Source organism: Bombus vosnesenskii, unplaced genomic scaffold (genome assembly GCF_011952255.1).
Source record: "Bombus vosnesenskii isolate JDL3184/JDL3185 unplaced genomic scaffold, Bvos_JDL3184-5_v1.1 scf7180000013273, whole genome shotgun sequence".
Taxonomy (NCBI): Eukaryota; Metazoa; Arthropoda; class Insecta; order Hymenoptera; family Apidae; genus Bombus; species Bombus vosnesenskii.
In genome coordinates this window covers 3,505,035-3,521,294 of record NW_022882931.1, presented here as the reverse complement: position 1 = coordinate 3,521,294, position 16,260 = coordinate 3,505,035, and the positions used below count along the sequence as shown (strand labels likewise).

At 38.8% G+C, this 16,260-nt stretch overlaps 1 protein-coding gene across 2 annotated transcripts in view; it reads left to right on the top strand.

Moving 5' to 3' along the window:
* LOC117231556 (protein abrupt-like) overlaps positions 1 to 16,260 on the top strand; it is a 67,142-nt gene that overhangs the window by 18,857 nt on the left and 32,025 nt on the right. Inside the window, exons 2-4 of one of the 2 annotated variants that reach the window (XM_033490108.1) lie at positions 2,572 to 2,916; positions 3,517 to 4,354; positions 7,529 to 7,681. In XM_033490108.1, the coding sequence (XP_033345999.1) occupies positions 4,148 to 4,354; positions 7,529 to 7,681 (360 nt within the window). In that variant the 5' untranslated portion in view covers positions 2,572 to 2,916; positions 3,517 to 4,147. The remainder of the gene's footprint in view (positions 1 to 2,571; positions 2,917 to 3,516; positions 4,355 to 7,528; positions 7,682 to 16,260) is intronic. The other variant, XM_033490109.1, reaches the window with a different exon arrangement.

Sequence of the window (16,260 nt, the reverse complement as noted above, 5' to 3'; positions counted from 1 at the left end):
CACGCGTTGCATGATCTAGAGTAATGTGGTGTATTGTTGTGGATTAATTTCGAGTTTTTTCTCAATATTCAAAACAGAAGCAACGCGCAACAAATGAATGCTTAGTATCGAACTAAAAACTATATAGATACTACTTTAACATAACGAAATATTTTTAATTATTATAAATCATACAAAATCAATACAAATTAGAATGTTATTAGAATCTGGACCTTTGCCATTGATTCTCGACTTAATATTGGTCTTAGCCTCGACAATTTTTCTCATACTTAGAACATTTTCTACGGATAGGAAAACATTAGGAGTCATCGAACGTTATTTAAGGAACGTATCAAGATTGAACGTTTCCACTGGTAAATTCCAACTACGTTACATTCACGTTATTTCTACTAATATGCTATGACAATTGCAATTAGTCGATATTTTCATTACAGCCCTCTCGAACGAATTATAAAATTCCAACACACCTTATAGGTCGATCAGCTGATTTGCTTAAATAGTTTCGAATCCGTGTTCGGGGTGGCAATCTGCTCGTAGGAAAATGCGTATTTAATATGAATATCGTAATTGAGATAACGCAGAGCTCGCGTACTCCACGCCTCGTAACGCTTTCTAGGTATGTGCTTGCGAAATCCTCCTCTGGTCATTATGTTAGTTTCATAATGCGCGAGTGCTCGAAGGCGTATGTACTTACGTTTTTGATTCCTGTCGCGTTGCTTACTTATCGTTTGCAGCCTGAATTGCATCGGTCTCGTTTTTTCTTTTTCTTTTTTTTTCCTTTTCACATTTATTTCCAGATTCAACCGCGCGTACACGCCTCTGAAATCCGCCTCGAGAAACGGAATTCTAACCGAGGGGCTATTAGCGGATAAAAATTACGCGAATACCGCGCTGTACGATTCTGCGTGTTCCCAATCGTTTAGAAAGTATTTCAACCGGGTCGTATATTTTATTTGATTTCCTGAAACCGTTGCAGCCACAGATCGAGCTTTGATTTCTTTGTGATCCTCGTAATTCGTATCTTCGCATGTTTCTGATCAGCGCTGGCACACTTGCTACACGCTTCTGTAATTTAAAAGAGATCGGCGTCGGACTCGAGAAATACATACAATTCGACTGCTTGGACTGTTTATAGAGCGTTAATCTTACGGTGATACGAGTAATCGAATCTCTATCAGTGAAATCTCGTCCTTTTTTTTGTAATTAAAGGTGGAAAAGTAATTATAGAGTCTGGTCGTTTGGTTGTTCCATTATGTCGGTCGATACCTGGCACATATCTCGGCCGTTTTCTAATATTTGTCGAGCCTGTTATAAAGTAAATTCACGGAATCGTAAATATCACCGATAGTCGTGTTATCGTTTTGCGATATTACAGCGGTCTCAATTTTCTTTTACCTTTGTTATTAATATTCTATTCGAAGAGGTTGTTCGTTGATACGTTGGATATCAGTCATTTACCCGGATAATGGGAAATCGTTAACTTCGTAAAAAGGGGAGTTCGATTATAACGTTTCTATATTTACAAAATCAATACAAATTTGATATTCAACTATTATTTCTTTTTATTTATTTATTTATTTATTTATTTTTTACTTAATCTCGTCTTCATTCTTATTATTTATTTTTCATACCTTCGTAAATTTATTTCCGATAATCATCTAAAGGTTTTAAGGTTATATATAATTTTGACTGACAACAGGGGAGATTTCAGGAGAAATCTGTATACGCCTGTCGGATCGACTGTTTGTTACTGGACCGATAAATTATTCGGTGGTGGAAAATCGCGATGGTATCAGCTCAGTTGAAGAGACGCATCGTGATACAATGTACAAAAGAATTGACAAGCCTCGTATGCGTGCAAAGCGTATGCGACACGTTGACGTGTCGAAAGGAACCGGATACGATGCTCTCGAATACTTTTGCCGTCCATTCATTCTGTCAGACAGATGCAGGAGTATTCACTTATCGTTTCGATCGACAAAGAGAAGAGCCTGATAAAACGAGAGAAAAAGCAACGATTCTCCGTGCAAAAAAAAGGAACGCGCCAAATTGATCTGCAAGTACAACGTTTGAGACAACGAAAGTAACCTTTCAATGATATTCTGCTGATAATACATCGTACTATAGGGACGTATGACAAAGAACAGTTTCTCAAAGCTGACCAGCATAATACTGTACGTGCATTGGGAAAATTACGATTAGTCACTGCTTGTTCAGTAATGGAATTATGCTTTATCGTTCCTTCATTGGTCATTCTGAATAAAATGCAACTGGAGCTTTGGAACCGATCTTACGATGATTTGTTGTTATTTCTTCTTATGCTCGATTATATATGCTCGATAGCGCTAGTCTATAATTCCTTCATGTATATACTAACTTCGTTCATAGAACCTGGACTGACTGAATATTAATAATCTTCTCGAATCGAGGCACTGCGTTTTCTCAAGTGTGCGAGGAATAAATAAACGAGCGAAATTGTTGCTCGATTAATTTATCCTCTTGTTCGTAGCTGCTCCGACTAATTTTATATTGAATTACGTTAACCAGAGTTTCGTTTCATGTATTTTGTAGAATTGGAGAGATCAAGGCGGTTAAAGAAAGAAACACCAAAAACAGCGACAGCGGAGGTGAAAGGGCATGATAAGCAAGGACACTAGTGTTTCGCGAGAATCAGGTGATCTGGTAGACTATAATCAAGCGTTTAGCATCCAAAGGACGAGGGAGTACCGACAGATGTGTCGTCGCGTTTCTCGACAACGAATATCGGAATGACGCGTCGATCAAGTCGTAGCTGGGCAGAGGGCGCAAGGACTTCATTAAACGGGAAAAAGTAATACACGTCGTGTTTGGAGCTTGTTGGAGAAGTCTTGGAGTGGAAGAAGGAAGATCGTCGAACTTATCAAATACAAGATTAAGGTACATCATTTTTCAATTTCTATGTTTCCTCTCTTCTAAGATAGAGAGAAACCAGTAAGATTTAGCAAATACATTTGTAGACGCTCGGAATAATTAGAGGTTCTTTATTATGAATGATCATTATTGCATCAGGCAAGAGAATAGAAGCGTAAAAGTGTCTTATAGGAATCATAGATTATGTTAGTTGTGTGATATTGTGATAGAGATTAACTTTAAAGACAATCGCAGATACAACAAGTGGATATAAAAATCAATGTGACGCGGGAAACGATCCTTTGATTGTTTCAACTAGTGTAGAAAGGCGACACAATTTTGGGTAGAAATATCCTGTTATAAATTCCTTTTGCAAATTCGCATCACTTCTGTGACGGTTTTTTAATAGAAATTTAGTCTTTAATGGTCTTCAGTCGCCATCTCGTTTCAAACGATAGTTCGGAAGGTAGTATTTAAAGCGAAAGAAATGGAAATTTCCCAGCGAGCTAGATTTAATATACAAAATGAATCTTGTGGCATTTATCGATCGATATTCAAAAAATGGCCGATAGAGCGCGTCACATGGCAAGGATCAAGCATTCACAATAGACGCCGCATTGTTTTCAGAAGCGATCGTGGGTTTATTGTCTCGTCACTCCGCAGCAACAGCGATGGATAACGTCCTCCCGTCCCTATCACGATGTCGTTACTATGAGATCCTTCATGCTGTTATACCCGACTTTTCCTTACATCAGACAGCTTCCAGAAGAACACCATTCGAATACTTCGACGTTTTCCATTAGTAATAAATCTTACATCTTGCTCGTCACGCACAGAAAGAAGTTATAAACAAAACGAAACAAAACAGAAGAGAAAGTTCGGGTCGGTCAAAGACGAAATTAAACAAACAAAGAAAAATTGAAGAACCATAGAATTTAATACAAGGACGTTTCATGAAGAAGATCAAACTTAACAAAAGGGAGAAAACCAGAAGACAACAGTGATCTCGTTTAACCTCGAGTGGAGATCACTAAATCGCAGAATCGCTCGCGTTTGATTAACGTAATTGCACAAGGACAGCCGACGACTGTCCCTGTGGGTGGTGTGTGGAAGAAGCAGAAGAGCGTCGATAAAGAATAGAGGGGTGCGTGGTGAAACGCGACGAGAGGGTGAAGTGAAGGTGTCCTCGTGGGGTGCCAGAGTGAGCACGATAGCACCTCTGGTGCCCTCGGCCGTGGGTCCCGAGGGGACGGACGCCATGGCGGCCTCTTCGTCCTCGTCGAGCGGCGAGCAACAGTACTCACTCAGGTGGAACGACTTCCACTCGAGCATCCTCAGTTCATTTCGTCATCTGAGGGACGAGGAGGATTTCGTGGATGTGACCCTGGCATGCGACAGTAGCAGCTTCACCGCGCACAAGGTCGTCCTCTCTGCGTGCAGTCCTTACTTCCGACGGCTCCTCAAGGTCAGTGTTTCTCTCTTCAAATTTTCCTTTCTTTTTTTCTTCTTTCTGTTACAGACATACGATTTTTTCTTTCTTCTTTTTTTTCTTATTGTCAAATTGTAAATGAAATACACGCGCACTACTGTTCACAAGTATCTGGATATTTGTTTATTTTTATAGGCGATAATAAAATCGCTGCGTGTAATTATCAAAGCTTGTAGGACCATTTCGTTACTTGACAAACCATTTATCTTCAGATTTTTTAATTTTCGTATTATAAGTTACATTGAAAGAAGTCTTATAAGACTGACTGAAATTGCTTTCGTTGTTAACGCAATCATTGATATTTAAATACTACGTATATGCAGAAGTATGCAGTAAATGGCAAAATATATTATTGCTATGTTTTTATAGTTTCTAGCTAGTAATTCATCATTCACTTGTAAACTTTGTTTCATTTGTAAATTCACATACCGTTATTACAAATCGATCAAAGTGTCCAGTTACTTATGAACGGCGGCGTATTTCGATAGGAATATTTCAAATGACAAGGTAAATGTACGATGCTGGAGTATTTTTAGGGAGGAGCGTCATTTTTCAATTTAGAATGAAATCGGCCGGGCGCAATTTTGACGTGCAAAATATCGCGCGCCGTTAATTAAAACATCGCGCTGTTAAATTACCGCGCGAATGCCATTTCCTTCGTACAATTTTATCGACGAGCGTATATCCTATCTCTCTTTCTCTTCGATTCAAACAAAAGTGAAATCGATCGTTCTCCAACGTGAAAACGTTAGACTGGGTAATTGTACATATTGCGAAAAAGGGACGTTCTCGGTGGAATTCGACGAACATGTTACGTTTCGATATCCTGATTTTAGTAAATTACCGCGAAGCGAAACCACTTTCGAGGAAAAAATTCGTTGGCGATTTGCCGTGCGTGGAAACAATCGTATGATTGTATTTTAATTTGCTTGAATAATATTTGATATTCTTCCGTGATATATTATATTCACGGCTAAAATAAACCAACGTGGAAGTTGCGAGGATATATTTTTGAATAATATTTTCAACGTTAAGGTGGGGAAAACACATTCCACTCTTTATGTGGGCGTTTCCAGGCAAATTATCGACGGTAGGAAGGGAAAGGGCTTTTTTTCCAACGAGGGAAGTAGATAGAGGGTAGATAGGACGCCGATTTCTTTGGTCACCACAATTTCTTCTAAAGTCACATAAATTGTCAGTCACATAAATTGCGTGTACAACACTGTTGCATGAATTAGAACCGCACCGTGTTATTTTCTTAATCAACGTAAGTCTAATTGCTATCGTTTCCATTGTCATGCCTATAAAAAAAAATACAACTAGTAACAAGTTCAACATCCGTTCGATGAACGTTGATGGACGAACTTTAAATATGCTTAGTTTTCAACCTCTTAATTATTAGGAATTTCCTTGGAATTACTCGAGGAATCTAGGATGAAGAGGCCAATTTACACTGTGCCACGTTCTCGTGCGCATAATGCAGTCGATGCAAGTATAAAATTCGGACGAGCCATCCCCCGTGCAATTTTCGAGGCCGGAAGAGAGTAATTACGGGCCCGTGGCGGCGGAGGAAGAATCCAGGAAGAACATCCGGTTGGATTTACATAATAACGCGGCGTCAAAGTGGACCGGCGTCGAGGAGATCGAAACGTTCTAGCCGGCCAAACGACTATCGATCACGTGGTTGTGTCGTCGCGATGTCGTCGACGACGACCATCTCCCCGAGAACCTGTTTCCTCGAATTTTACCCTTACCTCTCGTCGCTTCCTCTTCGAGGAACTTTCTTCTATAAATCGTCCATCTGAGTGAGGCGTTCCGGTCTAGGGGATGAAGAAAGGCGTATAAAAGTTGGAAATTTAATCGGTCGTACTTGATATGCAAATTATTTTATGGAGTACGGTATTTTAATTTCATCGTGGGAGTACGAGGTTTAACGCGAAGGGGAACAAATTTTAAGAGACTGGATACGTGTGGATATCTGAAGAATTTCAAGTAACGTTGGGTATTTATGCGTAATAGGCTTGAATGAATTCTTTCTCCGTGGTATAAGTTTAGTAGCTTACATAACTGTCACGATATGGTTGAATTTCAATAATTTTGTTTTGTCCAGACTGCTATCTATCGATAAATTCGTATATTAAAACACGTACATCTAGGTAATTTTAAAACCCGTTGGACATTGCACGAGTAATTGAAATCCAAGACAGCGAAGAATCTTTATTTACTTTTCATAGTGAAAACGAAGAACAATTGTGAATAAATGCCGATATTAGTGTCAATATGAACTACATACAGCTAAAAGATATCGAAAGGAGGGTTAAGAAGCAGAACGATTATTCCACGCTCCAAAGCTCAGCTACTAAGAAATTGACATCGAGGAGAGGCCAGTCGACTTTCTAATTGACGCGTACCGCTAATTGATTTTAAGTGTCAGCCACGGTACTACTTGCTCTCGAGTCCCGTCGAGTTAATAACGCGACAATTCGTCCTCGCGTTTGCGTCACTACGTCATATAGACTACAGATGAGAGAGTATAGTGTAACAGCGTCGCCTCGTTTAAATATAAGTCACGCGGACGATGTAATAAAAAGCATGCATTGCGTGGCCACGAAGGTGGAGTCTTTTGTACTCATTAATATCCTCACTATTATACTTTCACTGGCGTCCTAGTGGCGCTGAAACGTTTGTTTAATGTTCGTCGACACGTCCGCGTCGCGTTTATTATTACCCTGTTTGCTATGTGAAATTGCAAGACAAAAAAGTTTGAAGGAGAAAAAAAAAAGTTGGGAGGGATAAATTATCGTCGGTACAATTAGCCAGGATTAATCGTATCAGTGAACTAACGTTAGCATTGGTCCAGCGTACGTATTTTCTCTCGAATATTTTCACATATACTCGATATCACGCGCGTGACGTAACGATAACGAGACTGCCTGAAACACCTGACAGCCGTGTGTGTTTTGATTTATGCGTTAGTGCACACTGGTGCAACGATTTACGACAGCCCGTTCATTTGACTATCGGCCGGCAGTCGATGACGAATCACTGAGTTATCGACTACGTCCGCAATGATATTTGCCAAAATACGATCGCCGTTCTCTATGTTACGCGGTCCCCATGCTATCCATAATAAATTTCTATCTGTCCCGGGTCGATAATATATTGGACTTGGCCAGTGACCTGTCTGGATTAGCCTGGGATTCGTGGAAAAGGAATTCCATCGATGGAAGTTACTTGGTCGCTTCTACGGAAATAAATATGCCGCGGATATCTCCAATTATGCACGTCTCTAGGTTTCGAATTGTTAGCACTTTAAATTTTTTAATTCTTAGATTTCAATTTCGAAACATTGGAATATTCAAATCTGGAAATTTTTTATTTCCGCATTTCCAGAGCTTTGAATTTATATATTTTTAAATTATCAAAGTTTTGAATGTTTTAATATTCGAGTCTGTTCTTAAATTTCAGCATTTGCCCGAATAGATTCTCCCTTTTATTATTTACCACGAAATTTATCTTCTTTACAGCTGTTTATACATATACATTAGAATATTTCTTCGTTTTCGAAGATTGTATGTGTTCTCCTGCTTCTTCCATCTTTCTACTCCTGCGTATCTTCTCTTTCGCATTATCAGCAATCGCAAGTTCGGCTATGTTGTAAGTTATAACGATGATCGTCAGTGTAGATAATTGCGACGCAGGAGCCACGTCCGGCACAGATATTACGATGGGATTAAAACACGCGTGTAATCACGTGTCACTCCCATCTGCGTGAAATAAGTAAGTACAAGCTACATCGGAAGTTACGGTAATTCGAATGAAACTTCGCGAAGATTAAATCCTCCCGACTGGTCATCATCGTTACTGAAACATTAATGCAGTTATCTCGTTGCGTGACAGCCTTTGAAAGGCGTGTCTCTCTGTGGATCGCCGTGGCTGATACAAGGAGAAGGGAAGAAAAGGATATCATAGAAAACAGGCCTAACTAGTTTTCGTAGTTTATAGTCAAGTTTTGCTTCGATCGTACCAATCCCAGAGGTAAATTCATTGATACAAGAAAACCAGCTGAATACGTATAACCAAGACGAATACTACTATCGATATAAATTGCACGGATCTTTCCCTCGTGACAGCGATTCGCAATCTAGAAACGAAATTGCTAAAAAATGCCACGGTACCGATCGTAATTTATAAACAACCGGAGATATTGCGTGGCTTAATTGGTTCAACCGAATCGATAAGTCAAGTCTTTTACTAGGAGCGATTCTAATTGCGTCCATTTTATATTTCAATGAAGAAACTGGCCCAGCGTATGTATGTTCTTATTGACCAAGGAAACAAGAGAAACTCGAATCTTTTACGGAGGAAGATGACGACAATGGGCAGCGCTGAATCGAGTTTTATAGTGTGTTGATGTTGCATGGTGACTTTACAAGATACAATAAATATTTTAAAGCGTCTCTCCGAGGGCTAAGAAACGTTGTTTAGAATCGGAGGAAGAAGCCCGTGACTCGTTATCGCGTTCACGGAATCGTCGGCTTACACGCGCCATGGCTATATTAATCGCGAGGGATTGGTCGTGTACGTATCGCAAGAAGAACAGCCCACGCGTGTTCCGTGAAAATAAGAATATGAAGGAACGAAAATGGAGCGACGACAGCGTTATTTCGACGTCCGTAAAGCAATATCGCCGCGATGGTAAATTACAACGAGGAGGCGTTCTGCTGAGATACGTTATAATTGGAGAATCGATGAACGCTGAAATTCAATCGATTTGATCGAAATTGATATGATATCGAGTATGAAAGATGTTTTAAAATTGGCCGACCAAATAAAAGGAATATGACAATTTTTTTGCATAGATATCTATAACCATAATTTACGAGCAAGCACTAACTGTCGCGCAATTTTTATTCTACAACTCATATTGACGTAGTTATATTTATGAAGTCATCGCGATACCACCCATGACGAGTGTTTTAAAGTTGACCAATTAAATACGAAGTTTATAATAACTTGTTGATATCTGTGGCTTCGTTTATGAAGGCTAGTTATCTCGCAACGTATACAGTAGTTATGTATATGAAGTACAGTTCTTCGTGATACCAACGTGAAATGTGTTTTATGTATTTAGCAATCTAATTCTAAGCCTATATTAATGATTTCGATATCTATGGTTTATATGGTACGGCTGGTTATCGTATAATTTTTGCTCTGTACGCATATTGAAGTTAGCTACGTATATAGATATGTTATGAAATGTGATTCTTCGTGATACCACCATAGACGGTGTTTCAAATTGAGCAATCGAATATAGGAGTTTACAAGTGATAGTTTTTGAGGTAAGTCTGGTTATCGTGCAATTTTTTTATTCTATATTATTTTAATGGTAGCCACGTATAAAGATACGTTTGCGAAATCTTTTTTCGTGTAAACTTCTCGTGTAACTTCTCTCATGCTTCGCAATCCATGGACTTCCCAACCAACGTTCTACATATAATCCCGCTACATTTTCAATTAAAGATCGGATCATGTATATTACAAATAGATTTAGATCTGACTGCACAGTTTCAAACATTCCGTGAGTTCTTCGAAAGAACTAAGAAAGAAAAAGATATTGCTTTTAAATAAATTGAATCCTGGATGAGATAGCTTTTAACTTTTCATGAGAATGTGCTTTGAGAAATGTACGTGGTGACTAAGTAGATTTTAACCAGAAGCTTGCGCTCGATCTCTTAACAATATTGAATATCTCGAGCAAAGTTGGAATACATAAAAGTTGCAAGTAATATCGAAGATACATAGTTCTTTGTTCTTCACTCGAGAATCTTCGATTTTTTTAAATATCGAAACACTTTTAAGCACATATATTCTCGAGCGCTACTTATTCTGCAGTTTTAAACCAATTCTAAAATACTCATACCTTTTGTATCTACAAACAACTTGTTACGATTATTAATCCAACTTTTTGAATTAAAATGGCTATTTATGTATTTGTCGAGCTAATAGATGTATGCCCATTTAGTATTCTTCATAAATATTGACCGAGCAGAATACAAAGGCATTACAATTTACATGACAACGTCCTATTACATATTTTCCATATAAGAATATGGAAACAAAAAATTTTTACGATGAGAATTTGCATACTTTCGCGACTCACTGTAGGATTCAAACACAAAATAGAGGCTAACGATCGAAATTGAAACTTAAACTAACCCAAATCCTATTCTCCACTCGAATCTCGTATTCGCGGCCCGCCAATGAGGGTCTGTTTCGAAAGAAAATACGGAGCAGCCGATGGAAGAAGACCGCGGGGAAAATGGTGCGGACACGTGGTGAGTGCAGGGAACAGAAAGTTACGCTTGCACAATCCCATCGCGTCGCGGTGGCGGGCAAGGTGCTCCATATTCTATATTTAAAAGGCGCACGCAGGCCACAGCCTCTCTCAGCTGAACACGTGCGTGTGCGTGAGTACGCACGCGCTCGTGCTCTCTTACCCTCACGTACTCGCGAGGTACTTGCGCTTCTCTCGTCTCGTGACCGGTCGCATTTAAATTTACCAGCGATGCGCGTCGTCAGGGCGCGTTTCTCGATGTGTTCCGCGCTCATGATACCGAGCTACCAGAAGGAAGACAGAAACAGGATAGAACGTGCACAAGGAAAGAGAAGGAGAGAACGAGTAAAGAGGAAGAGAAGGAGAGAACGAGTAAAGAGGAAGAGAAGGAGCAACGAGAGAGCACGCCTCTGGAAATATACGGGACGATGGTCGATCTCGTTTGTTTCCGGCTGCTCTACTGCGGTGATTCGAAACGCGGCTGTAACGAGAACCTTAACACGTCATGGAGGGGCAAGAGGATTGCCGAGGAGATCATCCTGGTTTCTATTTTCTACCCGAAGAGCCTCGAAATCGTTCGCATCGACGACGAGGTGATACGACCCCGTGGTGATTTCGGAAAGAGAATCACTCTCGAATCCAACGTTGTAATTTACGAGCGTGTAAAGGAGACACCGCGAAGATCCCGCAAGGAAATCTCCGCCTCTCTTTGTGAACCGATGCCATATGCCATGTACCAAACATTATTTACCAGAATCACTTTGATACTTCTAAAAATCCTTTAGAGTTTAAAGTATCTTATATATATATATATATATATATATATATATACAGTAGATATACAGAGATATACAATATCTTATATATATATAGTAGTAAATTGAAGTTTAGGTATATGATTTAAGAGATATTGTTATCGTATACCGTTCAACAAATAGAAATAAAAATAGAAATAGAAGTTACGAAGAAATGTGTAAGTAATCTGGATGTAAAATCATTACTCTCCCTCAAGTAATCTGGATGTAAAATCATTACTCTCCCTCATTTCTTTTACGTTTTATAATTAAAGGTAGAGTATTACTACTTTATAGAGTACATGTAGTATAATGAGATTTAAGAGATTCGATACAATGTCTCGCTCGATGATCCGATCTGAATCTTCAGGATTTCTTCTCATGAAACACTTAAAGACTTCAATAAATAATTTAGTACGCGCTACAGAGAATACACGTAATGCGAGACATCGATCCATGATTATCGAAGATCAGTTTCGTATTGAAATAAATATTTTCGTGTCTTTCAACGAAAGGATCGGGTCTAGAGAATCCATGTTGATTATTTATCTGATATTGTATGATTTATATAATATTTTTGCTCCTCTCAGCGGCCACTATAAGTTCAGATTAAGTTACTACGAGACTTAGGCTTTTGTTTGCAGCATCCTACGTGCTCCACGAGGAGGAAACATCGTTGTATGCTATTCGGAATAAAGATTTCAGTTACATAGGTTATTATTAACTAGATATATTATGAAAATATTTAGATCAACTAGTCTATCGATAATATTGATATCGATCTCGTCAATAGCACAATTAGCTCAAGGACCGAATAAGATACTCGTATCCCCTCGATACGTAGTCGAAACCCGTCTAGGTTCGCTGTCTTGTGTTATTCTCGAAATCGTGGAAGATAAGCGAGTCGAGCCAGTGTCCAATCAAAGCTTCTTGCTTCTTCCGCCTCGCAACGTCACGGCTGTTTACGATTATGTGCGTCATGGCTAGCACACCCACGTAAGCACCGGGCAAAAAGCGAGTCGCATAATGGCAGGCGAGTAATGATTCTCACCAGCCGGCGAGTAACGATCCGATGGAAACTTACGACCGCACCGGGGATCCCCACCTAACCAAACGAACGTAACCGCATAATTGTACGGTTCAACGTTTCTCGACGAATGCCATCTGTTGTCGGCCAGAAAAACGTCTCGTTACTTATTACGATCAATGTTTCTTTGATTCGTCGTGGATGTTATCCTGTTTTACGTCGTTTTTGCGCTTTAAATTTTCCTTAAAAACCTTCTGCATAGGGATTCTAATGGTTGAAAGCATCTGACGACGTTGCATGAGTAAGAAATCGCGATCGATTCCGTTAGATGTTTGTTAAACAGCGTAATCAACAGAGGAAGCTATATGACGTAGAATACATAATTGGCTATTGATAGCGTAAATTTATTTATAGACAGCTACGACGTTACGAATTGTGAATTTTTATGACAAATGTCATTTGTCGGGCAGAAAAACGTCTCATTACGATTATCCCGTTCTAGGCCGTTTCTTCGCGTACTATTTCCTACAAAACCTGCGTAGAGATAACTCCAGTGTTTGAAAGTGTTTGACGATGTTGGATGAACAAGGAATTGGTGTAATTAACAGCAGAAATTTTTTGGAGAAGAATAATTGCTTGTTAATGGTGTAAATTTTTTTATTCGGTTATTATATAATGATATTTGAATTTCAATGGTAGTGTCGATCACAATTTTGATCGGCTCATAATGGATTTATTGTTTCATAATCGACACGTTTCTAGTGTTTACGCATAGCACATTGGCTCCACAAATACGGGATAATTACACAAACGATATAGAATCGCGTAAATTGACGTCTACACGGAATGTTTGTTTTCCCGTATTAGATAATGCCGCCCTGCTACTCCGATATTTGATCAATCGCTGTTCGGTAATCAAACATTTGGCTAATATTTCTGACTGAGTTCAAATCGCAATTGATCGGGTAGCCGCGGCGGTAATTCTGTCACTTTACAGAGTCAATAATTTCATAATATAATATTAGTCTAAAGAAATAACGTTCTAACTCGATACCCTGACTATCTTAACCCTTTCCGAGTGAAATGTTCTTCAAGCTGAAGAAAAAGAGGCTCAATTTTTCATTCGTCAATTATTACTGACAATGAAGACACATGTTTCTAATCTTTTTGAAAGAAGATCGACTTTTCTTTTGTTAATAAAATGTACATTATATTCGTTATAATATTTGATAGATAAAACATATATCTGTTCAGATTGCGGTACAGTAATAAGATTTTAAAGCACAATATCGGGCGTGAAAGAGTTAAATTGTAAATGTTTTCATTTTTACAATCAAGCTAGTTCTCTAAATTTAACTCTGCACGACGCCGTCTGAGTCATCGGATAAAACGATTCTGTTTTTTAAACGTTCATAAAATATTTTTCATGAAAGGAAAACGATGTCAATAATTCGTATGCAGACGATGAAATGTCTGCCAACCTCAGTCACAGAACAAGAACGATGAGCTCAACTTGTTCTGGCGTAATGTTGGAAAAACGTTGGAATCGATATTAGCCTATCCGAGCGTAAATGGTGTTCCATTGGCTGGAGCAGTAAGAAACGCAAATGCGGTACGCATTAAGAGGCCTGGGGCAGCGCGTGCTTTAATGTACGCGAGTACGCACGCCGTAAGTGGTTCCATAGGAACAACCGTAAAGGAAAAACAAGCCACGATTTCATGACGTTGTCTCGGATATACGGCATCATTTAACCCCTCTAACCCGCGGTACATCCTTCGACGAGGAGGTTCCATTAATGGGCCGCGCCTATAACTCGAACGACGTTCGGATTAGAAAGACGATAGGTCTCTTCCCTCGTCCTAATTTCTTCCATTTCTTTTTATATATTTTCGTTTTTAGATTCTATGTTGTATCGTTTCCTTGTTCTTTTTTTATTTCGCTTTACTTGAAAAGAGATATCGCTCGGAGCGAGGTCTGTCGCGATGTCGTGACGCTTGACGTATGGTCTGGCACGAAGATATACCGTTGCTGGAATTAATTAGAAATACGTGTAATCCAGTAACGAAGCGTTTCTTTTTCCACTTAGTCCTCTTTTCTTTTTCTCTTTTTTTTTTATCCTTTCTCATCGTGATCGACCTGTACGCGAGTAACTGGTATCGCTGTGAGTTCGTTAAAATGTCTACGGTTGCATCGCAATGACAAATAACTAGAATTTCTGTGTTGTTTCTCTCCGACGGTAATCGATGGCATTTAATGATTGTAAATTTTATGCGCGACCTTTGCTTAGCCGTCGCGGTTCTGCATTAAAAATAAATTAAGTTGGAAGATACCAAATATGATATTGGATACTGAGCCTTTCTATTCCGTTCCAACGAAACGAACGCTCGAAAATATCCGCAGATTTCGGTAAGTAAACAACGGATTTTCGTATACCCTTCTCAGTTAAAATTTCTTAATCAGTATTTTTCTATTTTTCAAGATATATCGAAATATTTAATATTTCTCTATTTTTTAAGTAAAGTCATATTATTCTATAGACTGTTAGAAAATACAAGGAAAATAATATTTCAGTTTTCTTCAACTTTCAAAGGTGATAAATAAGAGATTTCAATCAAAGAATACTCGAAAGAATTATCGACGTTTTTTTTCTTTCGTCGAAAATATTTTATGTAACAATTGGATATTCAACAAACAAAATCGTTTTGTCTGATGACTCAGACAATGTCGCGCTCGAGTCAAATTTAGAGAACAATAATATTTCAGACAAGCAAATACCGTCGTCATTAGCACATAGTAATACGACGAATTATTGTTATAACCGTGATGCAACGCGCGTTCCATGGTACCAGTTTACATACAAAACACCGCGACGTATTTACCAGGCTGCGTAAAAACGATATAATGAATTATTCTTTTAATTAACTTATTTTTGTCCAAGCAATCACCTCCGTCTGTATTCTGAAAATCATGCACAATTACTACATGAAATTCTTATCCCACTTCCTACGATTGAATATTCCGGTACACGCGAATCCTCTCTACCGTAGTAGGTCGATAAATTATCCGTACTGACTCATTTCTATCGCCAACGCATCGAATCAGCCTCTGTGGTCCATTTCACAACTTTCTATACGCTTACGCTACGTTCTAGCTACACGCATACGACATTGTGTATCAAATAATTCGATCGATCCCTGTAATCAAACTGCCATTTAATAACAAGTCCCTCTTGCATAATTAACCAATTTTAATGAGATCTTGCAAATCGTAAATTATCAATAGGCACTAATAAATTTTCTTATATAACTGCAACAAGTTCGGTGATAAATCCAATAGAAGTTACAATCAAATTCTATAAATTACAGCTGCTCGCGCGATTTTGTAAAATTACAAAAGAAAAGTCTATCCACCACTTAGAAACAGTAATTTGTCAATATATTTATTTATTATTAACACATTAGTAATATATTGTTAATTAGTAAATGCAGAAGGATCCAGATCGAACGATTCAGAAAAACGAATGGAAAAAAGAATTTTTCGAACCGTAGCCGTGACGGTGTCAAATTTAGACAGCCGTAGTATGTACATCTGTCGACTATAATATCCATTGACTCGTCCCCGTAAGTAAGTACCCCGTGAACACAAACAGAAGCACAGAGGCGTCAAGAAGACGCGCGTGTAACCCGCATACACCCGTGTGTGCGTGCACACGCATCACACACG